Source organism: Mastacembelus armatus, chromosome 22, assembly GCF_900324485.2.
Source record: "Mastacembelus armatus chromosome 22, fMasArm1.2, whole genome shotgun sequence".
Lineage (NCBI taxonomy): Eukaryota > Metazoa > Chordata > Actinopteri > Synbranchiformes > Mastacembelidae > Mastacembelus > Mastacembelus armatus.
This window is the reverse complement of record NC_046654.1, coordinates 9130424-9156836: the sequence shown is the minus strand read 5'-3', so window position 1 is coordinate 9156836 and position 26413 is coordinate 9130424. Positions and strand designations below refer to the sequence as shown.

The window sequence follows — 26413 nt, the reverse complement described above, 5'->3', positions numbered from 1 at the left end:
GTCCATGCAGGTACAGCAGTGGACTGCGGGCTGGATCTTAGATGTAGCCTAAGATTTGTCAATTTGTCTTATTTGCAATTAATTAGTGAGTACTACACATATCACATAGTAAAAATAACCAAAGAGATTATGCGGTTTAAAAAGAACTAAATATCAATAAACTATGTGAAACGAAAGTAATGTTACAGTGATTGTCTTCGTTGATTAGTATTCACCAGAGTGAAAAGGGAATGAACATGTTAACAAAATAATTGGCTGCACATTTCTCGATCATTATTGTATCTGCTGTTAGAGTATAATGTACTGGTCTATCCAAAACTAAAATATGTCAGCGCCTTTTTAAGGTGGAGTGCTGCACCTCTTATTCAGGATGTCTTGAAACTTGGACTTTTAACTTGTGAACAAAAAAAATGCCATATTAATGTTTACATGTTGTCATTTTGTGTCAGTAATCAGATATGGTGCAGTAGAGTAAAGTTAGTATCACATGTCCTAATTAGATCTACAAACCCAGTAGCAGCTTTCAATGGTGGATTGTGTGTCTCCTTCAAAAATCCCCTCAAAAGTTTTAGGTTACAAGCTTTTTAAATATTCATGGGGTGACAAGGCAACATTTGCTTTCTTTTAATGCAGCCAGTGAAGTAGTCAGGTATATACTGATTTTAACATCTAATTCCAGTGTTATATGATAATGAGTTTTATTTATTATTTTTAAAGTTATACATACAGTATGGGCACAAGCAGAAAGGTAGGCTTCCAGCGACTTGTTGCTTTTCGTATATTTTTCTATCCCATCACAATTTTCACCAGATTTTCCTCAGAGAATGTTTTAGCGTTTGATTGTATTATTAGATCTGTCAGTCGGCACATCATTGGTGTGATGAGAACTTCACTTCTTTCACAGCCGTGGATATTTACAGTCAGTTCAGTTCTACCGTGTGGGTTTCCAGACTAAAACACAGCCAGCAGCAACTGTCTGACACAGGATCTTACGAGCAGCACTTCAACGCACCTTCAGTAGTTCAGTCAGAGTGACGTCAGCCGTGCTTACTGGAGCGCGAGCGCAGCCGGTCATCCAGACACCCCGCTGGTCCTGCTGCTGCTCCGTCCGGTCCGGGAACGACAACACGGAGAAAACTGGACTGCACAGCCCCGCATCCGTATGAGGGACCTAAAACTCTTACAACTCATCACCGTCGCTCTGAAAATAGGTTCATTTAAGGAAACAAGTAGTAAGTGCCCCCTGCTTCTATCTAACTTTTACCTCTTATTACCTAATATAGTGCATTAGCTATAATCTTCTGTTCATGCTAATTACTTATTGGTATAGTGTTTGCTGCCAGTCTCTTACAGTAGTCAGTCAGTCAGTCAGTTTTTCAGGGTGGTCATATGACTGAATTCACTAAATTGTGAAATTGTCTTAGATAATATCCTATAGTTTCCAGTTATACATTATAGTTTATGCATTATATTATAGTTTCACTATGTCCCATGTTGGTCCCAAAATGGTTACATTTGGGTTATTTTGTACATTGAATTATTTACAAGTTTTCATATAACTGCCTCCTCTCTTCTGTATGTTTCATTTTATCATCTCTGACTTGTTGCTATTTCTTAGAAAAGCGTGCACACCCGTTACACCTAAGATATATGTTTCTGCACGTTTCCCCAAGACAGACCTCGGAAAGTGTGACCTCCACGTACTCTTCATCCTGTTGCTCTGTAGTCGATCTCCAATGCATTTTCCATGTCCCTTCTGCCTGGCAGAGAACAGGAAACAAGAGGCAGGAAACAAGAGGCGTGTTTGTGTGTCCTGCTTTAACTCTGACCCAGCCTCCAGTCATTTCTGCATGTATATTTGTTTCCTCCTCCCTGTACTGTACGTCTGTGTGTTTCAGTGGTACATGTGGCATTTCTGATTTGCATTGTCCGCCTGACCACTGACTTTTAGACTGAAGTGTCTCACCTCTCTGTATGGATTAGGGTCACATACTAAGAGGATTTAAGGCTGTAGAGTCAAAGTTACTCATGAGGGATTGGTCTCAGTTTGGCTGCGAGCAGTCAGATACTTATGCTTTGTGTGTTGGACTCTGAGGGTGAAGGCACTCACCCTAAGCGATATACCAGAATGTTTGTAGGTGAGCTTTGAAAATAATATGGGGACAGTGCTCTATATTATGAAGACACATTTCCTGTATGGAGCTATGTTTGCAGAACATTAGACAATGTTGTTCTTGGTTTATGATCAGTAATTAAGAATCTCCTTTTTATGGAGATGTTCTCTTACAGCACGATGTGTGTTGGTTTTTGGTGTGCTCGTAGAATTGTGCTGACTTTCCTGTGGGTGTGGTGTAATGCAATTAAACTTAGACTGACGTTTCTAACACAGATAGTTTTGAAAACCCCACCAGCCTTGATCTCACGCTTGAAGGTTGAAGATAATAGGCTGGGAATTTAATCTTATCCTCCCGCATTCTGGTGCATTTTTTTTCCTGCAGTATAGGTATGTTTGAGCGTGGTCTGAATAGGGAACTATACTGTGTAAACCTACAGCTTTAGTGTTTGATAATCAAATCACGGCCGATACACATTTTTAGATGCTAACAAGTAACAAGCAATTTCTGAAATACTGTAGATCCTGTCTTTCATTGTAGTCGATCCTAGTAGAATAATCGTTGTACAGTACAATCAGATTTATATCAGCTGTGTCAGTGTTCAGACAGTTCATTGAAACAGTTCAGCAGCCCTGGTTTTCATTATTAATATCATAAATAAATTGTTCTATAGATTCTCATTTTAACGGGTTCACCATCTGCAGCTTGTGTTCTAAAATATTTCAAATGAGTAACTGGAAGGAAACCCACATTGGAAGAGAAGCCCACATTACTGTGGTGCTTGCCAGACGTAAGCACATTGACCAGGGATGGCATGTGCTTGACAATGAGCCAGTAGTTAGTCAGTCCCACTTTATGATTTGTAAGGATGCAAGGAACTATCTTCTTTTTGGGGAGGAAAAAAAACAGTTGATGCAAAGTGCAATAAGTGCTATAGTCTTTACTGACATTGTATTTATTGTAATGCTGAGTAGACATACCTGATAAAGTTTGAGTTCTTGTTGAAGGCAACATCAACTGGTTCTGCCACCCACAGTCGCTTCTCTGACATTGACCTTAATCTCTGAAAATAACTGAAGATAACACAAGCATAACACAGGCAGTTTTGCTTTACAACACTGCGGTTGTATGATTTTTAATAATCAGGTAAAACCCCAGCTTTCACTTTGAGATTGTCAACACAAGGGTCAGGCTAGCTGTGATTTACTGTATTTCAATCAATATAGAATAACCACTATACTAATCTAAATATTATTTCTTGTTTAACCAACCAGAACACAGAATACACCCCAGAATTTCATAGTTTGATAGCATACTCTCAGGTTTACTTGCTTTAGCTCAGCATAGTCCAGACCTAAAATGCATCAAATTGGTTTGTTTCAATTGGAAATGCTCCCTTAGGTTTATGCTGTTCATGATGTTTACAGACTTGTACTGTAGCAGCTGCATCTACATTTGTTTTGTTTGAAGTTTTTTTTCCCCATAGCTAATTGTTATAGTAGCGAAAGCACAAAGTACTAGATCAGTTTGATCATGAATTCATTCTGATCTTTGTTTTGTGGGATTTCACCTACTGTAATGTTCTAGTAGTCTTATCTGCTCCCCAGGCGTTCATTCACTGTATAGTTTAGCAAAGGCTGTTTCATTTTGAAGGGGCTTACAAATAAAGATGAAAAATTAAAAAGTACACTTGTAAGAGTTTAAAGTTCTCTTAGTCTTGAAATTAGCAAGACTGACATCAGCTTTTGTTTCTCAGCTGTAATATAATTACACATACAGGTCTTGGGTCACAACCGATTCAGTTTGTTTTGAGTACTTAAAAAACTCACAAATTGTCTACTGTACTTTAAACATCTATTTTAATTCCCAATATGTGCTTGACTTCACTAATTTTGCCTCCTTCCTCTTTTTGGCCCTTTGCTTTTCCCAGTTGCACAGCTGTGCTGACTCACGGTAAGCCATGGAGGATGGGAAGCCAGTATGGGCACCCCACCCCACTGACGGGTTCCAGCTCGGTGTGATCATTGACATAGGAGCTGACACGCTCACCATAGATCCACTGAACCAGAAGGGCAAGGTGGGTCATCACACACAAACACACAGGCAGATACTGAACACGAACTCCAGCATAACATTTGATCAGTTAACATAAGTCCAACTAAGAAATGGGTGAGGGGCTTGTTTCAATTTCTTGTGATTCTGCATGTGAATGTGAGAATGTGAGAACTGCACATTCATTGTCTAGGTCCTATAAACGTGTCGTTTGCCTTAAGGTCATGAAGTACAAAGTAGTGTGTAAGGAATTAAATCTTACATTTGATGTACTTTTGTTGATATCTGTAAGTGGGGTTTTACTTAAAAAGCCTTTAGCACAACAATGTGTAAAATGGGAGAAATATGAGAGACCACATGCACAGAGCCATGAATAAATAAAGACAGCAGCAGCAGGGGTGCTGATACTGTTGCCTAGAGAGAGAGCTGCTCATTAGGAGGTAAAGGCCACCTGTTACACCTGAGCCATCACATGTCCCCAGCAAGTAGGACTCTGATGTTTACAGGCTTGTACTGTACTGGCTCTATATTTGTTTAGTCTGAAGTGCTCTTCCTATACCTCCCTAACTGTTATAGTAGCAAAAACACAAGTGCATCTACATGTAATAACATTACATGACTGTGTTTGACCAGTCAAAATGCTCACTATGAGAATGATATTTTATTATGTTTGACAGCTTTCTGTTTTCTCTGGTAAAAGTTACAGTTACTGTGTTCAGTTTGAACATTGTAAATAATGTTCTTGTTTCTTTTAAACATGTTAAGTCAATCTACAAATGTACATTTATATATATTTTAAAAAGACCACTATTGGTCAAATTTGAAGTGAATCTTATTTGGAGTAGCTGTGAACTTTTAATGATCATCATTTGTTAATGCCTGTTTATCTTTTGCAAGGCATAAACTCTGTCCCATTCAGTGGGAGAATGAAAGGCCCATTGAGTCTTTTTTACTGCGGTGCTGAGCTCATTAGGGCCTCTGCTGTGTACATGGCCCTCAGCCTGGCTGCCTCTTCTTCTTTGTCAGTTTTATTGGTTGGACAAATCTCACATGGTGGTTATTGTTGATGGGACTGTCCAGACTAAGCCAAGTTAATGTAGCAGACACACAAAGCAGATTCTGTTTATGCTTACAGGCTGTTTGAGGTAATAAACCATGCATCATGGCTCAGCCTGGGTCCCACTCACACAACTAGATGGTGATACTAGTATAGGCGATGTGTAATGAACATGTAAATGAAGAAAAATAGTGTTTATTATATTCAGATACACTGTAGGGAACAGCCAAACACAGGCATTGTTCTACATTAATCAAGTTACCGTGTGATTGCCTTGTTAAAAGGGTAGGTGGCACCATCAGTAAAATCCCTGGGCCTGTTTAATAAATGGGGGTGGAATTTAGTTGTTTTTAATACAGTGACTTGTTTTGTTCCTACAAGATCAGCACAGAGCACCGGCATCATCTTTTGTATACCACAAACATGCACTCACTTACTCACTCAGGTGTTCAGGTACTGTTGCTCTCTCACCAAATTATTCATTACCCTGCCATGTTTCCCCTTGTTTCTCTCACAGCCGGCTTGTTCCATTGAGTTTATTTCCATTAACTCAGACTCTTAAACAATAGTGCCAGAATATCAGTAACTAATTTAGCAGGGAACATGTCACACCAAACATCATTACAGTGATGTTTAAGCATTATGAATGATTCATGTTTATGCATGCTCGCTTAGCTTCTTATGATGTTTTATATGTCTTCCACTTTTAGGATGCTAATAAAATTTGTTTTGTGTCATAAGCTTTTCAATGAATAATAAGTAAACAATGAATAATCTTGTACAGAGCTAAAAGACTTTGACTGCTTGCTACACCAGTATCATTAACGTTAATACAGAAAACTGTTCACATTAACAGACCTTTCTTGCTCCAATGAGCCAAGTCTTCCCAGCAGAGGATGATGTCAACAAACATGTAGATGACAACTGTAAGTCTGCTGGAATTATTTAAACTAACAAGTTTTTGTCTGTTTTTAAAAACTGTAATTTTAATAATTTTGTTTTTCTCCTCTGTATCCAGGTTCTCTTATGTACTTGAATGAAGCTACCCTTCTCAACAATGTCAAAGTGCGGTACAATAAAGACCACATTTATGTATGTATATGTATATATCTTTTTCTATACTTGTCTGCATTAGCTCAAGTATAAATCCTTAATGTCTGTCCTCTTACAATGGCTTAAAGCAGTTACTACACAGATGCCTCATAAGGAGAAAGGTTGGAGGACAGATGGAGAGAGGATACCTGTCCTTGTTTCCCTGAGGGGAAAGTACCAGGTGGCAAATAGGGAGAAAAAGCTAGAAAAGGGGCACAAAGTCACACTGACAAACCCACTCACTTAGGAAATGAGGGACACCTGGTAAATGGGAAAGCAGTACAGGGAAACAAGATGTGTCTCAGCAGCCTTTACTATGTTCTTTTTTGCCACTGTTGTCTCTCAGTGTTGAATAACATCATGTATTTTATTTCTAACTTTCTTGAAACGCGGTGACCTGAAGCATCCTTGTATTAATATCTTTTACAGACTTATGTGGCCAATATTTTGATAGCTGTGAATCCTTACTATGACATCCCAAAACTGTATGGTCTTGAAGCCATCAAGTCGTACCAGGGGAAGTCACTGGGCACGCTGCCACCGCATGTTTATGCTATAGGTGAGAGCTCACACCTTCTCACTCCCACATTGTCAAAGTATCTAGCAGCAAGTTAAATTAAAATTACAGGATAAGTCAAAAGAGAGATACCTTACTTTTTTAAGACTGATTATAACGTTACAATCTTAAGGGTTCTGGCGTTATCCTTCTTTAACCTTTATTCACATTGGCCTTGAGAACTCAGTGCACTGCAGCTTAAGAAAACACATGCAAATAGACAAAACACAAGCAAATTAAGAAAACATCTTTACCAATTTGAAGACACAGACCCAGCATTTACAAAAAACACTGCAAATATGAGAAAAGCACCCAAATACAAAACTAGGCCACAAATACAAGTAAAATACTGGTAAATACTAGCAAGTCATGTAGATGTGACAAAAAATACAATAGTAAAATTAATACAATGCAGTGGTACTTTTCCTTTGTAGCTGACAAGGCCTACAGGGACATGAAGGTACTAAAGATGAGCCAATCCATCATAGTCTCTGGTGAATCTGGTGCTGGAAAGACAGAAAACACCAAGTTTGTTCTCAGGTATGAACTCATGAAACATAAATAATTCTGCATTCCTTCCTTACCTTCCTTTCACTCAGTCCTCTTCCCTGTAGCAAGATACTAGCAATGGTGTAAATCTGAGTTTTTATAAGGACATTATTGTTGCTACTGTAGCTATATGTCAAGTAGCTGTAAAATTAAAACTGCTATAGTCATATTTACATTTTTTAACTGGGTTTCACTGAGTGTGTTTCTGTATTCCAGTAATTTACTGTACATAAGCATTGTTGATACTGTCTTTCATCCATGCCCTGTAGATATTTGACCACAACATATGGAAGTGGTCAAGATATTGATGAGAGAATTGTAGAAGGTAACGTATTATCAAACTAAAGACTTAATATTCTATGTGCTGCTTCGGGAAAATCATGATGCTTAATCTGTTTGTCACATTTCATAACTCAGCAAATCCCCTTCTTGAGGCCTTTGGAAATGCAAAGACAGTCCGGAATAATAACAGCAGTCGCTTTGGCAAGTTTGTGGAAATCCACTTCAATGACAAGGTAATGGATGAACACTGATTAAAGTGTAGCTTGTTGTATAATTTGCTATATTTGGACCATCATTTTTTATATCTGCTTTTAAAGGTCCTTTTTATTATCCTTCCATTCTTTAATATTATTATCTCTATGTATTATTATTATTATATTTCTATTATTTTTTTGTGTTACCAGAATGCGGTTGTGGGTGGATTTGTCTCCCATTACTTGTTAGAAAAGTCAAGGATATGTATGCAAAGCAACGATGAGAGAAACTACCACATCTTCTATAGGCTGTGTGCCGGGGCATCTGAGGACATCAAGAAAAAACTGCACCTGGACTCACCAGACAGCTTCAGGGTTAGCAGGCTTGTTAAGAACACATAGGATCCCGTATTGTGACCCAAGACAAAATTGTGTTTAATACACAAAATTGTGTGTATTAAATTGTGCCATTACAAAATGAAATTTATTAATGAACTGTCCAGTTTTTATAAAAGAGCATAAATGATTATTTTTGAAATCTCTTCGTTTTGCAATTAAATAGTCTATCTTGGATTTAGCATGGGAAGCAGTTCTGTTGGAAACCACTAGATGTCACATGAGATTATTGTAGTGATGCCTTGACACAAATAAAAAGGTCTCTTGAAGTGAAATAAAAATCCTGTCAGTAACAAAACGTTTCACAACTGAATTCTGTCCCTTCTGAATGCAATTATCCTCCCGGCAGGGGCAAAGTCAGAGAGCATAAAGGTATTTATCCTGGTGTTATTTTCTTCTACATGCTCAGCAAAACAACTCTTAACGGAACAATAAGCAGCTTGAGCAGTTTCTTTAGGTGTTTATCATAGCGTCATTATACCAGGTCCCTGAGGTGACGCTCACATCAACAGAGGTAATTACTTTGTGCAATTCACTGCTAGTCAGCTGTGGAGCAATACTTGAAGACAACAGAGTAAATCTTTTAGATGATGAAAATCAATACAAATATCCCCAGTAGGTTTGCCACCATGAGTGAAATGATCTTATACTGTGACTGAATTTTATCACTCAAAATGCTAATTATGTCTAAATATTTTCTAAGATCATCTTTCTCTGTTGCAGTACCTGAATCGAGGATGCACCAGATACTTTGCCAGCAAGGACTCCGATAAACAAATAATGCAAAACCGCAAGAGTCCTGAGGTAAAGTTGTGTTCTGTTTGGTTTATTCACATTGGATTGCAATATACTTAGCGTTTTAATGTAAATTTCACTTGTGTATTTGTATTATATTTGCCTGCTGTGTGATGACATGGTTGCATGATATGCAGCAACCAGTCAATATGAATATTTTATCCCAAGAAATTAGTTCAGGTTGCGTGATGAATTATGTAAGAAATGAAAACAGTAACACTACAAAGCCTGTAGGAGACATCTAATTAATATCCTGAAATGGTGAGAAGAATAAGTGTGGCATGGGACTAATTATACATCTTCACTTTACTTTCTAAGATAGAATATTTTCTTTTATATGCTAATCAACATTTCAGGAAAGTCAGGTGAAAGTGGTTCTTTGTTAATGTGTTTACTTATGGTTGATTTATTTAGGCTGGTACATTAAAATAAATCCCACCAGTCGAGCCTTTAACTGCTGTATTGATATAATATAATAACATCATGTATTTAGTATTTTAACCTTTGATATATTGCGTCCTAAGAACAAGCTAAAGTTTTTTTCTGTTTTAGACTATTTTAATGATTTAAAAGGCCAGTCCTATATTAAATGCGAAAATGTCTGTAATTAACATGCAGACGAAGTGTAGTAACTTAATTATGGAAGGACTGTGAACTTTGTGGTTGTAAGTACACTGTGTGTTATTAATATGTTTCTAATTAAGTCACTGTACATCTGTCTGTCTTGCAACATGTCTTTGTTATATACAGGACAATAAGGTGATGTTTCTTTTCTTATCAGGGCTTTGTGCTCCCTGTTTTCTATCCTGTATCTTTCCTCTCAGGTTTTATATGCTGCTGTTTGTAGTGCAAACAGGAAATTCAAACTAAGAGTGCATGTTTCCTCTTTGTCTGCGTGTGCCTGCCAGGCTTGGATGTGATGGGGCTGAGTGGTGCTTAGAAAAATACAAAGGATGTCCTCTTATTTGGCTTTTTTTTTTTAAGTAATACTGCACATCACAGGGCTGCACAATTATTGTATATTGCACATAGTCACATTCAGTATTTGTTGAAAATCTGCATTTTATTTTGAAAGCTTGCTGTTTTCACAGTAGAGTGATGATGAAGATGAAAACTAAGCAATTAAACTACCTTATTCCCACCAAGATAATAACTGTGAATAGTCTCATATATAGCAGTATAATCAAGAGTACAGGATATTCAGTTTTAATTGTGCAGCCCTGGTTTATTATCACTGTGTGTCCTGTTCTAGTGACATTTTCTCATTGCATGACTGATATTTCTCCTTTCATCATTCCTGAGATATTAAACAATATTAGATGGATTTGATCTTTTGTTATTGGATGGTGTGTTTGCTGTGTGTTGCTGGTGGAGGCTTTTTAACACTTTGCTGTAAAGTATTTCTGGATTATTAAACATTTATATCAAACATTTGGCTTTTAAGTTAGGTGTGGGATGTTGGGTCAATCAGATTTACTCAATATTGAAAGTGAATGGAACATTTATGAACAGCACTTCATTTGAGTAAATCATGGATCAAAGTGAATTTAAATGCCGTCACGTTTCTCTGTGATGTTTGTTCAGTTTCTAATGCTCTTGTGTCTTTTGCAGCATCTAAAGGTGGGTACCCTGAAGGACCCTCTTCTTGATGACCACGGCGACTTCAACAGGATGTGTGTGGCCATGAAGAAGATTGGTCTGGATGACACTGAGAAGCAGGACCTGTTCAGGGTGGTTGCTGGTGTTCTGCATTTGGGCAACATTGACTTTGAAGAAACAGGGAGCTCCTCAGGTTAGACAGATACTGTAACCTGAGACCCTGAGAAGACCTTCTGGCAATTACTCTGCTTTTGGTGCCACATTATGATACTGCCTTTCTTGAACTTTTTGTGATTTATTAGATTGTAAGAACAACAAGTTGTAGTTGGACGCTTTTTTAGGATTGTTTGTCTTATTTTCTGTTTCAGGTGGTTGTGTCCTAAAGAATCAGTCTGGCCAGTCCCTAGAGTACTGTGCTGATCTGTTGGGCCTGGACCAGGACGATCTGCGAATCAGCCTAACAACTAGAGTCATGCTCACTACAGCAGGGGGCGCCAAAGGAACAGTTATTAAGTAAGAACAACATCACTACGCTTTATTGATCAGTCACTCTTTACAACTGATTATGAAAATGTTTTTGTTGAGAAAAAAACTATCCTGTTAATTTTTACAACAAACCACTTTCATTGTTAACTGTCAGAAAGCCTGAAAACAGGTAAACCTAATAATAATCCTTAGAGATTAATCAATTGAAATTTAATCTGTGCATATATATTTTATATTATCAGTAGTATCTTGCAATTTCATAATTCTGCAAGATGATGATATTCCTCCTTGCAGACCACTGCCAAGAAACACACCACTGCACTCAGATTGTGTGCCGATTTCTTTCGGGTTAAAGATAACATGTTCAGAGGAGAATAAGATGCAGAACTGGCAATGCTTCTTGGTTGTGATGTGGTGTTTGAGTGATGGGGCCTGGTTTGGTAGATAAATATTTAAGGAGGGCCAGATGATAGCCTGGCTTGGAAGTGTTTTCTCCACATTAATAATGCAGCCTATATCTGAAGAGGCAGGCAAGCATAGCTGCAGTACAGTAAGGCCCAGTGTCCAGGGAGCAGGTGGAGTATAAAGGGTCTGGCTTTGTCATGAAGCTCACAGATCCCCCCTCCCTTTACCCGTGAGGTTGAGGGTAAGTGGTGGTGGAATTAGGGATGACTGTCTAACTAGTGCGCATATCAAACATTGCAAATGATGAAAACACCTGTCACTAAGATATAACTGTAAGGTTTTGTGTGTTTTGACTAGTGAAACAAAGAGCAGCTAGCCTACTCATGATAGGTGCAGTATGGCTGTTTGTAATGGATGAGGATTTTTTCACTTCCTAATGGGGTCTAGGTGGATGGAATACCAAAAGAAAGAAAAGGGAAAAGATCTTTCATAGCAGAAAGCAGGTCTATTTTTAAATTCACCTTCTTCCCAGCTGGGACAACTGAACTGAACTCTGAACCACTTTGGATCTGCACTTTGTCCATACAGTTAACCTCTCTAAATATTTTAATATAAAAGATGTTAAAGCACCATCCGAACACCTTGAAGAATTCAAGATTTTTTTATTTTCTCTTTGGCTCAGAAAGACAAATTTTAAAATGATCGCCTAGTTTGAGTGTAGATTTCTCGAGAACAGCGCAGCAAAAAGTGTCACACCAACACTGCTACACTTTTTCTGCCACTTGAAAATTGGGTTGATTTAAAAAAAATAAAAAAGGGGGTTTAATGAGAGACTTGTCCCAGTTTCGGACTGTTTCTCACTGCTCTACTTTGTGTATCTTCCCAGGGTGCCTCTAAAGGTGGAACAAGCAAACAATGCCCGCGACGCCCTGGCTAAGGCAGTGTACAGCCGCCTCTTCGATCACGTGGTCAAACGAGTAAACCAGTGTTTCCCTTTCAAGACTTCCTCGAACTTCATTGGGGTGCTGGACATTGCCGGGTTTGGTAATCAAATACGGTTGATTGATAAAATGTGGACATTTTACTCAAACTTAAATCAGTATGTAGACTTTAGCTGAAACTACAACCTCCTAGATATACTTGCACTCTGTTGATGTGTACTGGCATATTTTTTTAATAGGTTTAGTTTAAATCCAGTAAACTGAAGAGACATTTGTCTATGCAGTATGATTCTTAATATAAGTATCCAATAATAATAACTGGTAATAAGTAGTACGCACACTTGTTACCAGGGCTCTTACTTTAGAAATAATTTCCTTCACAGTCATAATTAATACAAGCTTTGCAAAATTTCTCATTTTGAGAGTTAATTGAAATATATTTTTTCTGCTTCTACTGTTTTTTTTTTCCTTAGAGTATTTTGAGCATAACAGCTTTGAGCAGTTCTGCATCAATTACTGCAACGAGAAACTGCAGCAGTTCTTCAACGAGCGCATTCTGAAAGAGGTGGGTGAGCCGCGTGTGCTTTCATGTGGTTCAATGTGGTTTAATTCTTTTATCCCAGGAAATCTGCCAGGTCATGTCACTCACAAGACAAACTAGTTGACTCTTTTACAAACTAAGAGGTGGTTGGCTCCTCTGTTGTTCCTCTGTAGATTTTTCCTCCATCTCTCAAGTGTGCTCTCTCGTTCGAATGCTAATATCTCTTGAGACATGATGAGGCCCGTTTCTCTCCTGTGATCTTTTAGCGTTATTCTCTTCCAAGGTCCCCAATTAATGTGCCACAATTCTGGTTGGTTTCCCCTACTATCTGAATTGTGTGTTGTTGGTTTGATGTTTTTTGTTTGTTTCTGAGGTGGATGATGTTCTTAACCAAAGATCATATAACACAATTTTCTTGTGTTGACATTTGTCTTTTGGGCATGTCTGTGCAGGAGCAAGAACTTTATCAAAAAGAAGGGCTGGGAGTGAACGAGGTGCATTATGTTGACAACCAGGACTGCATAGGTAAGCTGCTCTCTCTGTTCTTATTCTCAGTCTTATTTTGAAATTAAACTAAAGTCAAAGAACAAAATAATAGAAAAATATAATTCATTCTGAAGCTGAAAGATGACTACTTTGAAATGATCAGTGACAATGAATGACAGAGCTGTAATGCTCTGTGTTGCACCCACACACCACAAATGTACTAAGGTTGTGTAACATCAGCTCACCCACATGGACATTCATTGGGGCCTTTCCTTGTGCTCTGTGCTGCGCGTCAGACAGCGAAAATACACCTGTCAGAAGGGAAAAATACGACTTCTCATCATCTAAGAAGCTGGCATATAAATCTGTCTGAAGGGAGCAAGTGTAATGAGTATTTGTAGGTTTTATGGCCTCTTTTGTGCATCGAGAAGCTGAAGAAACGATACCCCCTTGTTTTTGTTATATGTGTCCTCAAATGAATCCTCAAATTAACGGGATGAAGTAGTCAGTGTATCAAGGTGAAGCAATCTGATTTGTATTTCAAAGGCTGTGATTATTCAGGTGCGAGGTTAACTGACAGCCGTGAATAACATTTATGACTTGCAAATGACCGTTTGGGTTAGCCATTAATTCACTCATCAATCTTCAGGATTTATGCACAGGTGCTTGTTCATGCAAATTTTTTCTAAGGTCCTTGGCTATTAGATTATATTCTGAACACAGAATGCTGTATGAATAATTCAGATATGGCTAAATGAGCATCCTGATGAACATGTTTTGTGATTTGAATATTCACGTCCAGATACAGTAAACGCTGGAAATTTCCAATAAATCTCATTTTTAGACAAGGAATGTTTAGTGATGTAGTAACTTCTGTATCATCATGGCCATAATGGTGATTCCCACCACACATCCGAAATACTTTATATTTTATTCTTGTCCCTAAAAATATTTGTAAACTATTGGTAAAACACATGGATTGGAAACATTTTCTATTTTGACATGTTTTTGTCATGTGGCACCACAGGATATTGCTATTGCTGTTTGTACTGATGCCACTGTATACTGTTGAGCTGAACATCGCAATACAAATATTTGTTGTTTGCAGATCTGGTGGAAGCAAAGCTGGTGGGAATCCTAGACATTCTGGATGAAGAGAACCGTCTCCCTCAGCCCAGTGACCAACACTTTGCACTGGCTGTTCACGGCAAACATAAAGACCACTTCCGACTAACGGTCAGATGTTTTAGCTGACATCTCCTTCCCTCACCCTCTGCCCTTTCTACACTTCTCTCGGCTTTTCAGCTGTGTTTATTATTGTCTTTCTGTCCTTTTGTCATTGCTTTCTTCCCAGTATTTTGCCAACGTGTATTAATCTTTTCTGTGAACCCACGGAGCATTGTAATTGCACACTGGTTTTGTCATTGTGATTGTTTTTTCCTCCACTTGTTTGTTACAGCAGTTTCGTGAATGACACACACAATTGCAGTCCCTCCCTCTGTGTCTTTGTCACTGTTGTTCATTATTCTGCCTGTATCTGTGCAAGCATGAAATCTTTTTAGTAGTGTGGCCTTGACACTAGGTCAAGCTAAAGATTAGAGGTGACTGGCTCCAGCCATACTCTACTGCAAGGAGAGTTACTACTCAAATAAAGGCTGTTCTGGCTTTTAATAAGCCATTAATCTTAATCTAAAGTCTTTGAAAATGCTGTGAACATTTCTGCTGTACAGATTTTACACTTGAAGGATAATTTATTATGGTTCTCCTCACTGATGAGGTTAATGGAGTTTAAAAATGCTGGGTGCTACATTTTATTTTTCATACTAAAGAATAATGATGGTAATGGATTTTTAAGGTTCTTTATAATATTTGAGCCACATATGAAGTTAATCATTTAAATGTATAGCTTGACTGTGATTCAGTTGATGGTTTCCTTCTAGTTAATGCAAATAAACAGACTAAATAACTATAAACTACCCTATACAGAGGATACAGCTTGAAAATAGGCCTACAGTAAATTTCTCAAACAATGTCTGGCTCTTTTGCTGGATTTCACTGCACTTCATTAAGTTTCATTTCACAAAACAGCCCTCTACCTTTCTTTTGTTGTTGATGTTGTGAAGGGGATGGATACGATTAGAGTAAAATAAATATATATATGTATTATTGCTGTCATTAAATACAGATTGTTTTATTCCTCTTACACTCAGGTTCCCAGGAAGTCAAAGCTGACCATTCACAGAAATCTCCGGGATGATGAAGGGTTTATCATCCGACACTTTGCTGGAGCAGTCTGCTATGAAACAGTAAGTCCTAACACAGGTCTTATTATATAGTGCTACTGGGGCAAGGTGATATTCAAACCCAGCATTAGAACGTTTTTACAAAATATTCACTATTTATACTGTGTCTTACAATAAGTAGGTACAAGCCGTTAAGAGTAAAACTCAGTTCGTGAAGCAAATTATGTTAAGCATACAGCTAAATTCATTGTTGAATAATCTCCTGATTATTTTTAGATGCTGATCTTTGTTTGATCTATAAAAACTGTTACCTAAAGTTGTGAAATTATTTGTTTTGGGGCACAAACAGCCTTAAATGACTGATCGTCAGAGTGAATGCATTGACCTTCAATCAGCTAATCGATGAATCCACTAGTTTCAACTTTTCAGCTTTAAAATTTTTCTTTTAGTTTCTTATAAAGAGTTGCTTGGACGATGTGTATTACAGATGAATGTTGGCAGCACTGGGAGCTGCAGGGGTTGAGTCCTTCTTCATTTGTTTACATCTGTATACAAGTCTGCCACTACATAAATGTATGTATTTGCGTGTGTGTCCACAGACTCGCTTTGTGGAGAAGAATAATGATGCCCTCCACATGTCCTTGGAGAGCTTAGTGTGTGAGTCGAAAGACAAATTTGTTCGAGAGCTGTTTGAGAACTCCAGCAACACCAAAGACTCCAAACAGAAGGCGGGCAAACTTAGCTTCATCAGCGTTGGCAACAAGTTTAAGGTCAGAATGGGTGTCAAAGTTTTGTCATTTCTGACTATTAGACAAAGTCCATAAACAGAATTAAAAGTGAATAAAAGCTGCTCATTTTCTCTTTATGATAACACTGATGAAGAATCCACTTCATTTAAAGACATCATAACGTGTTATTGTATATTATAATGTCTTATAGAGCCATGGAAAATATAACTTCAATAGCCTTAATTCATTTTAGTTTTCCCAAACAGGATTGGTGACAATACTATTTGGTTGTCCAGGACTTTTCCAGAAAAACAATTTTACACTAGACTAACAATTTAAAATGCTAATTTTCTGCTTCATTTAATGTCTTGTTTAGAGCTTTACAAGTAATACTGTTTGCAAGTGAAAATTTGTTAACAGTGCTTTTATCATCCTTTTTAAACTCTAATCTCCAGGCCTGTTCTATAACTTTTATCCTGTTCACCCTTCTTCCATCCCTCTTTCTTCTCCTTACTCAGGGTCCCCCTCTTAGACTTCCTTGTCTTTCCTCTGAGAAACCCTTCCGTGGTGGATAAAGCTGGATAAAGTTAGCTTGAGGTATAATACAGAGGAGTTAGGAAAGGGGAGTTAAAAAAATAAAAATAAATGAAATTGAAATATTCTTGCTGCAATGTGTTGAGAGAGCCAGAGTTACACAACCTTCAGCAGCATATTGTAACAGCAACCAAAGAACACTCTCTTACCTACTTCTGTGTCTGTCTTTGCCATTGAATAAATAGTGTTTTTGCACCATTTCAGAATTGTGCACCATCTTTTACAATAGCTATGGGGTTTATTTGCAGCTATTATGCTCTCATCACTAATGTACCAGACACTGATCCAAGCACAAAGATCATGTGCTTCTTTCAACAAGATACCAATAGCCAACAAAGCCACATTTGTTTTTTGTTTTAAGATAAACAGAGTCTGTCAGAAGAGGCAGTCTTTAGCTAGGCAGCTGCATTTGATTAACAGTAATTGTAACTTCATGTACAATATTTCCTTAATTAATAATTCCCTAATTGCTCCCTTCCCTCACCATTCGACAAGGACATGTAGCACTCATACCTCATCAAGCATCTGTCTTGGCAAACTTTATCATAAAAATATGAAACAAATAAACATTTTCTTTTGTCTGCTTGCACACACAGACCCAACTGAACCTTCTACTGGAGAAACTTCGCAGCACTGTGAGTAAAATTTGCATCATATTTTCACTGTGAAATATGTACACATCCCTTTAAATCAGTGTAAAATAAACCACCCTTTAGAACCTAAAGTATGTACTAGAATATGTTAATTTATCGCAGTAACACTATTATAGGAAGTACATGTTTTTACTCAGATGCCAGTCATAAAGATTAGTGGCTCAGACTGACAAGTACAGTGCTGAGACATTCCTGATTAATCTTTGGGTGTGCAGGGCTCAAGTTTCATCCGCTGTGTAAAACCCAACCTGAAGATGGTCAGCCACCAGTTTGAAGGGGCTCAGATTCTCTCCCAGCTGCAGTGCTCAGGTGGGTCCTAGAACAATGTAAAAAAACACCATGTGTGTATGATACAAATATAGTATATATATTTCCAATCTTTAGAATAAGTAAATGTTCTAACGATACATTCACCCAGAAACATAAAAAAATGTGCAAACTGCGTAACTGCATGCTGCTAATTGAAATTCAGTGGAAATGAGATCCTGAAACAGCTGTTGTGATTGTGATTATATTAAAGTATCATTGTTTTTTCAAACAGCTTTTATGTTATTTTGCCCTTACACATACACATCAGTCACTAATAAGGTTCTTGTCAGGAATAAAACAAAATAGCGTGTGCTGTATGTAAACTAACAGATTTCAGCTTGCTTACGTTCACGCTCATAATGGTTCTGTCAGTAGTGCACATTTCACGGTGTATTATAATTCCTCAGGCTATCACATTTCACTTTAACAGCCTTTCTTGTTAGGACAATTTTTCTTCATTGTTTGTCTTGATCAGGAATGGTGTCTGTGTTGGATCTGATGCAAGGAGGGTTCCCTTCCAGAGCCCCTTTCCATGAACTCTACAACATGTATAAACAGTACATGCCGGAAAAACTTACACGACTGAATCCACGACTCTTCTGCAAGGTGGGATTACATGAGCTGTATAGTTTTCTCCTTGACTGGAGAAATACAAAGTGTACTGTTGGATTTAAATAATGAGCTAATCGGTTTAAAATAAAGCCTAATTAGTTTTGTAAAACAGCCTATAGTCTTGCTGACCCATTTGGGAAATTATTACTAAACAGTTTAGTGCCCTACATTTTTACAACGTATACAATATTAATGTGTTACTTACTGGAAATGGGTTCCTCTATAGGCTTTGTTCAAAGCTCTGGGACTTAATGACAACGATTTCAAGTTTGGATTGACCAGAGTGTTCTTCCGCCCTGGAAAGGTACAGTAAAATCAACATGATTATTTATGTTCTCAGTGTTGCAGTTCATTATGTATATTCTGCAAAACACAAATATGCCATATACTCTAAAGGAAAAGTGTTAAAGCTTAATTTGTGATTGTCTCTTTGCCTGTGTGTGCCTCAGTTTGCAGAGTTTGACCAGATCATGAAGTCCGATCCAGACCACCTCGCGGAGCTGCTGGAGAAAGTTAACAAGTGGCTGCTGTGCAGCCGCTGGAAGAAGGTCCAGTGGTGCTGCCTGTCGGTGATCAAACGTATGTTAGATATATACAGTAATTTAGAAAAGATTTAAAATGTCTTTTGTCATTGTCATAACAAGCATCATTTACTGTATTTAATTTTGAGATGATATGATACTTTTGTCTCGTTATACACAACAGGTAAAAAGTGTCTTTGGTTATGTCTGTTTCAGATAGGGACCTTATCAGTAAAAATAGTAATAGTAAGTCATTTCTAATGGACAGATGACACTTACACCACTTTTGAACAAACCCCAACATTGGAAAATCAATTGAACTTGAACTGTGGAAAGAGACTTCTACACAGAAAGTTCAATAAAAATGAATAATTGATGAAAGACCATCAGCATACCCTATTTTTGTTAGTTAAGCTATTTTATTTCTAATGGATGACTTTAAGATGCTGTGTCATTTCCTCACAATTTATTATATAGCTGTGACATCTATGCTAATATCATTTACACTTTTCCATTCATTCTGAATATTATAAGCAGCAGCCTCGAGCAATAAGGAATAGTACTCTAAAAGCAGTTTTACTTAAACCATTACACTCTATGCCAAGTTATTGACTTTCACCAGTTAACAAAGTGGAGGCTAGATTCTGCTTGTTCGTGTAAAAGCATCAAACGAAAATACATTACCGTTCTAACAGAACCTTGCCTCTTTTTTGCATTAGTGACCAAAGAACATTTATGTTCCTAGTCCTGGTCCTTTGCATGTATAATGTATAGAGTCTGATCAATTAGTCCATTATACAGTAGCAGTAGCTGTTTTATTAGCTGTGTTAGATTACAATTTAGGCTTTAGCTTTTCAGGTCAGGTCAGACTTTCTGGTGTTTATCATAAAACATTTTTGTATTTGTTATTCTACTAATATCTTAAATGGGCATTGCTGAACATTGTTCTTGTTATACCTGTGGTATTTGCAAAGCAGGGTTCTCATGCCCTTAACAAGGACAGTTGTGTAGATTTGTGTGTGATAAGTATTTATATTATGTATTTATTTATAAGTATTTCATAAATCTTTCTTTAAATACATTCTTGCCATTTTTTTCAACAGTTAGGAACAAGATGAGCTACAGAGCTTTGGCCTGCATTAAGATTCAGAAGACTGTCCGCATGTGGCTGTGTAAGAAGAAACATAAGCCACGGTGAGTCTACCCCTGCTGATTGTATCCCTCCCTCCCCCAACACACACACACTTTGACACACATGCATAATTTTTATCATCTTTCAGTCTGTGCCCTTTACTCTCTCTCTTTATTCTTTCACCCTGTGCTTTTACATTTAAACAGATTCACGCTTGGTGGATTTTGATGGCTTTTCCACATCGTGCATTTTGGAGTTCAAATCAATGGATGCATGTGGAAATGTTTCATAGCAGTGTGCATGTGTAGCTCAAGGTTCATGCTTATACGTAACAGTAATATATAATTATAGGAATAGAAGGACGAGTATCTGAGGTCTCTTCTGAAATGTCTAAAACCTAAAAGGGGGAGTGTTTTTTTTTTTTGAAGTTGCAGTGAAACAGCAGTGTATTCCTGAGTGAGATTTAAATGGCTTGACGAGAATAGCTTGGTGATGACGGAGTGATATGGCGCTATGAATGACTGCTAGCCACCACCCACATTGTTAGAAGGTGTATTTGCCAAAAGATGCAAATACACACCTCTGACCCGTGATATTGTTTTTTTACCTGCTGTAAGTAGCTAATACTTTTATGTGATAAATGATGTTAGCTGGTTGCCCCAAATCACATTGGAATTGATTAATTTCTGCTCTAGGTCCAACGTACTTTGTGTAATTACACTGATTTACATATAAAAAGAAAGGCTGGACAGTTTTCAGGCCACATGATTTTAACTTTGAAATATATTTTCTTTATCTCACTGTATTTAATCGAATGCACTAAATTGTTCCTTTTATGATTTTGTCATTTCTAATTAGTTCCATGTTTTGTTTTGTTAATGCCATGCTCATATCTAAGTGCATTTTTCCCTCCTCTCATAGCATCAATGGTTTGGTGAAGGTTAAAAACCTGAAGAAGCACATGAAACAGTTTAACGAGGTGGTGAACGGGCTAAAGGAGGGCAAAGAGGACATGACCAAACAGGTTGAGGAGCTGGCTGCTTCCATAGACTCTCTGTTAGTCAAGATAAAGGTGAGTCCTAAGCGGGCCTAAATGTGTTCACTTTGTCCATATCACCCAAGGATTATTTCTCTGAGGATTTTAAAGCTACTCATGTCAACGGTTTTTGAAGTGGTTAGGACATGATACAGTCTGAACAATATAGTATACACCAAATAATTTGCTCTTCTTTATATGTTTTTATCCACATGTGTTGCTTTAGGCAGGACTGATTGCATTTTACATGCTTCACTGTGTTTGCACCTTGAGCTCCTAAACACAACCAGTCTTCTCCTGTTGTACACCTTGCCCTTTCCTAGGTTTGCTTTGCCCTTTTCTCATTCTTCTCTAGGAATCAATATTTTCAATCACCTCAGGATAAAAAGAAGAGCTGGGTGAAGAAGAAATCTTTTCTTCTCCAATAATTTAATTTAGTGAGGCTCTTTTGCTAAATCATCAAACTTGGTTAGTGAAATCCCAGCTCTCCCTGTGCAATAACCACCGATCTTATTGGACCCTGTAGGTACAAGAAATCATCACAAACACATCCACATGCCATCTAGACATCTGGGCATTGAAATCCCCAATAGTGGTGATTTTCTTGAAATTTTCTACTGTGTGGTTACCTGTATGCAATCAGCAGGTGTGATTAGACAGCATACAGGCTCTTCACAATATTCTAATTGACACTGAAGCACCAATGTACTCTTGACCCCTTTTGTCCCCTCTATGCCAATCACTCTCCACTTCCTCTGTTAGCCTATTAAAAGCGCCACTGGTGACACTCATGGCACTCTGACCACTTAGAAATCGTGCCTAGCATGGTGTCTATGAGTGAATAATGCATGAGATGCCAACGGCTGTCACTCAATACAACTCAATACACTGGGGACAAGACCTTGTCATCATCCCTCCCTGTGTCACTGTTAGAGAATCACTCTAATGAAGCTGCACAACACAATGACCTCATCTCCGCCCTCTGATTCTCTGACAAATATATAGTGGGGAACAGAGAAACGTGGCTGCAGTGTGCAAGTGTCAGTCGGTCAGTGTCTTTCTTTTTTTAATACAAGGCAGGGTCTTACTATAACAATGGGGTCTGTGCCAAACTATGCTAAGTGCTCTCTGACATTTCTTGAAAATTCCCTCCACTGACTGAATGTTGCCACTAATAAACTCAGAATAGCATGTAAAGCATCCTGCAGCAACCTCCACTGAAGTTCAAGGCTGAGAATTGATTTGACATTAAAGTTCAAGAATTAAAATAGTCTTTATTCTGTGACCTCTTTTTCTTTTGACCTCCAGGCCACAGTGATGACTTGGAAAGAAATTGACACAGAATACCAGAAGCTGGTGAAACACTCAGAGGTGCTGCTCTCCTCCATGCAAAAGAAGAAGCAGGAGCAGGAGGAGAGTGAGAGGCTGAAGCACATTGAGGAAGAGATGGAGAAGGAGCGGAAGACGAGGGAGAAGGAAGAGCAACGACGCAAGCAGGAGGAAGAGGAGAGAAGACTGTAAGTGCTGCAGAGGGAATCTATGGGAATGTTAGTAAACACATTAGTAAAGTGTTGAAACTGTAATTTTTCTCTCCATCTTAGTTGGGTTTACTCCCAGTAAGGGTCAGTAAGGGTTCCTTTTCTCCAAATATGTTAGGAAAGCAGAGATGGAGCTGAAGAGGAAGCGGGAAGAGGAGGACAGAAAAAAGAGAGAAGAAGAAGAGAAAGTTAGACAGGTTTGGACCACCTTCAGTGATGTTTTTCCACTGTGCTGCTGAAAATGTCTGGGACTTTGGGAACATGCCCGAACAAACTGTCATAACCTTCAGCTTTTAACTTTTGGAAGACTTTATTTTAAGTACCAATGTTAATAAATGCATGACTCCTTCAGCTTCATGTTTACCTCAAGTGAGGTCACTCCTGAGGTGACTGACCACTAAAACCCAGAATTGTTATGATTTCTCCCATTTCAAGGTTAAAACACATAAAACAAACTGAGCAATGCACAGGGTTTACCACAGAAGCTTATTTTACAGGAATATAGCTTGTGTGCATAATAGCAATACATTTCCATCCATCCATCCATTTTCTATACCCGCTGATTCCTTAACCAGGGTCACGGGGATCTGCTGGAGCCTATCCCAGCTGTCTTTCAGGTGGAAAGCAATAGATTTAAAACAAGAAATCAATGGATTAGTACAGTTAGAGAAACTTAGACAATGACAGGAAAATAATGTTGAAGCTGTTTTGATAATCAAGTAAACACTTGCTTTTTTAAAATCTTCTATTTAGGTTTTGGACAGTGCTAAAACTATGAGTATTTTCAGACCTTTTATAGAGCTAAAGCTTTTTTGATGAAGAACATTTTCATATTCATTGGCAATGATAAAAAAAAATCATCACTATCTAAAATGGCAACAAAGTAAAGCAGCTGTCCTCCCTAAGTATAGGATTTATTTACTCTTTAGTTTCCCACAGCAGCAGCTGGGTCATGACACTGGTCAAGTTTCTCAAAGGGGTTTCCAGGGTCTTGATTGATGGTTTTACTTTCTACCAAGTTTCTCTGAACAGAACCCCTAAGCACTATCCTGTCATTTATCATCATAGCTGTTTTTTCATCTGCAGTTTTATCAACTTTATCCATCTCAGGCTGCATTACTCATCTCTAATTGTCATGGTTTTATTTTAATATTTTCTTCCTCTAACTTTTCTCTACATTAACCTGATTTGACATTATGTCTCACTGTTCCTAACCATCCATTCATCCATCTGTTACACAGACATCACACTTTCTGTACATCTACAGCTCCTTTTATTCACCCCAGGCCAGTTGGACATTTGCATAGATTTTTTTTTTCTTTCTGGCAGTGAGATAGTTGACACCAGGCTGTCATAAACCAGATGTCACAGGAGAGACTTTTTTATCTGCTGTTCTAATGCTCAAATCTGCACCAGTAAACTTTCTGAAGGTGCCTACTGTGACTTCGATGGCATTTTTACTTTGTGTTTGCTGCTATTTTCTGCTGTGTCAAAGGTTAGTCTGGCACTGTATCTGGCTCTTTCCAAACTTTATATCATGGTGTTGTTCCACCTAATCTAATTTATTGTATCATCCAGTCTTTGTCTCTGTAGAATTTCTTCTCTTAGAGAGGGGGCACCACTCCACTCAGCTGGAGCCGTCCCATGTGTTACAGTGCTGTAATGAATATTTCTGGAGCTGTTTTTATGTCTTTTTTTTGTTCAGGATACTCTTGTGGTAGGTAAGTCAGTGCATTACAAGGACATTGCTCTGCAAACAATACATATGAGTCAACTTATTTTGAAGTAACTGGATTATAGATTTTATGAATTATATCTATGCTTCAGACTTTTAAAGATGCATGGTTGTATATAAAACCTGCTTACACTGGCTATAAAGCAGATCAATATTTACACTGAAAGCCAATTTCGGTTGTCATGCTTCACTCTGATCACAATTGATAGATATTTTATTAAATACCTACTAAAGCTTTATTAGCAGCCCCACAGCCTGAATAAACCGTCCTAATGAGCCGAGCTTCGATTGTTACAAAGGGTCGGACACAGGGAAGCATAAGTGTTTAAACACGATTTATGTTTATGTAGATTTTAGAAAGCCACATTAAGAGCAGAAGTGGTATAGTGTGTGTTGTGTGTTTTCAGGTGGAGGTGGAAATTCAGCTGGCTCTGGAGCGTGAGGAGCAGGTCCAGCGCACTGCCATACTGGAGCAGGAGAGAAGAGACAGGGAGTTAGCCATGAGAATCGCTCAGAGTGAGGCGGAGCTCATCACTGAGGAGGGGCAGATGGATGCAAGCCTGAGAAGGTATTATATATGGGAACCCAATGCATGCCTTTGCACTATACCTACTGCACTTGTGCACAATTGTAGTGCACAATAAACAAGCCGTGCTGACTTTAGCATGCATGTGTAACTGTTTCTCGTGTTACTGTGTTTTCTCCCAGTGAGGAGTGTTTTTCAGATCTTCCTATTTCTTCCTCCTCAGCCAGAGCCATGTAAGATATCAGTAAAACCTTCTGTGACTGCCCATATCCAAGCATACCTAACACCAACATTAACTACTCACTCACTCCTGTCCTGTCTTAATGTCTTTCACAGTCCTAAATCTCCCAGCTGCTTAAAAGAGATGCAAGATTACAACCAGCAATACAAAGCCAACATAAAACTCCTTTCGATTTTAAGAATCACTTGTCAAATTTAGAAGAAATCATAAGTGACAGGTGGATCAGAATGTGCAGTATCTGGTCTTTTCTGATCGTAATGTGCTTTGCATGATTCTCAAGTGCTTAAAGCTTGTCTGCTGGTGCACAAAACAAGCTCAGGCTATCTATGTTCTTCCCTCTTTTAATTTTTATAAATTTGTTAGCAGTCCATGTCCTCTGTATCCAGAGGACATGGACTGCTTTATAACAGCCTGATATTTCAACTTACATTTTGTTGTAGGTCCTAACTCAACTACAGTACTTCTAGATTAATCTCATTAGAGGTATCAGTGAGCTTTAGGTCTTGGAAAAGATGTCTCTTAGAAGATAACTATTTTGTGACACAAAATAAGTCACAATATTCTTTTTTTAATGTAGAAATTTACAGCAATTGTGTGTAAAGGATGCAGTCGTTCCCCAAGACGAAAACAAAATGAAGAGAAGCTGATATAATGTAAATAACACACAACTATCCAGCTCATCAGTAGAAAGAGGCAATCGAAGAATTTCAGGAAGTTACAGTTACAGCATAAAACTGTAAATATGGCTACCAACAATACACTTTAATGTAACTTAGAAACTGAGTAAACATTTAATGAATCTACTGTATGTTTAAAAGACACATATCTGGCAAACCCAAATACAATATATCATAGCTACTACCCACCTCATACTCCTAAAGCTTAGTCTTAATTCAGAATCAGATACTTTGACCATGGGTCTGAATTTCCAGCCCTACTTCGTGTTTGAAGCCAAAAGTTCTCTAAAGCCTATAGGAGCCTTATCCGTAGGTACGGTGAG

The 26413-nt window shown here is 38.0% G+C and overlaps 1 protein-coding gene across 4 annotated transcripts in view; it reads left to right on the top strand.

The window, feature by feature from the left end:
• Positions 1 to 960: 960 nt before the first annotated feature.
• The window catches only part of myo6b (myosin VIb), a 31144-nt gene continuing 5691 nt past the window's right edge, over positions 961 to 26413 (top strand). The window contains exons 1-30 of one of the 4 annotated variants that reach the window (XM_026307120.2): positions 962 to 1232; positions 4045 to 4191; positions 6080 to 6149; positions 6242 to 6315; positions 6745 to 6874; positions 7306 to 7411; positions 7690 to 7745; positions 7838 to 7935; positions 8107 to 8271; positions 9016 to 9096; positions 9838 to 9846; positions 10699 to 10879; positions 11055 to 11199; positions 12464 to 12621; positions 12992 to 13083; positions 13512 to 13584; positions 14654 to 14781; positions 15756 to 15851; positions 16388 to 16558; positions 17707 to 17745; positions 17979 to 18072; positions 18548 to 18678; positions 18911 to 18988; positions 19134 to 19263; positions 20309 to 20399; positions 21259 to 21409; positions 22682 to 22890; positions 23030 to 23108; positions 25054 to 25214; positions 25355 to 25405. In XM_026307120.2, coding sequence (XP_026162905.1) covers positions 4075 to 4191; positions 6080 to 6149; positions 6242 to 6315; positions 6745 to 6874; positions 7306 to 7411; positions 7690 to 7745; positions 7838 to 7935; positions 8107 to 8271; positions 9016 to 9096; positions 9838 to 9846; positions 10699 to 10879; positions 11055 to 11199; positions 12464 to 12621; positions 12992 to 13083; positions 13512 to 13584; positions 14654 to 14781; positions 15756 to 15851; positions 16388 to 16558; positions 17707 to 17745; positions 17979 to 18072; positions 18548 to 18678; positions 18911 to 18988; positions 19134 to 19263; positions 20309 to 20399; positions 21259 to 21409; positions 22682 to 22890; positions 23030 to 23108; positions 25054 to 25214; positions 25355 to 25405 — 3164 coding nt within the window. In that variant the 5' untranslated portion in view covers positions 962 to 1232; positions 4045 to 4074. Of the gene's footprint in view, positions 1233 to 4044; positions 4192 to 6079; positions 6150 to 6241; positions 6316 to 6744; positions 6875 to 7305; positions 7412 to 7689; positions 7746 to 7837; positions 7936 to 8106; positions 8272 to 9015; positions 9097 to 9837; positions 9847 to 10698; positions 10880 to 11054; positions 11200 to 12463; positions 12622 to 12991; positions 13084 to 13511; positions 13585 to 14653; positions 14782 to 15755; positions 15852 to 16387; positions 16559 to 17706; positions 17746 to 17978; positions 18073 to 18547; positions 18679 to 18910; positions 18989 to 19133; positions 19264 to 20308; positions 20400 to 21258; positions 21410 to 22681; positions 22891 to 23029; positions 23109 to 25053; positions 25215 to 25354; positions 25406 to 26413 lie in introns of all 4 variants that reach the window. The other 3 variants (XM_026307130.2, XM_026307139.2, XM_026307149.2) reach the window with 3 other exon arrangements.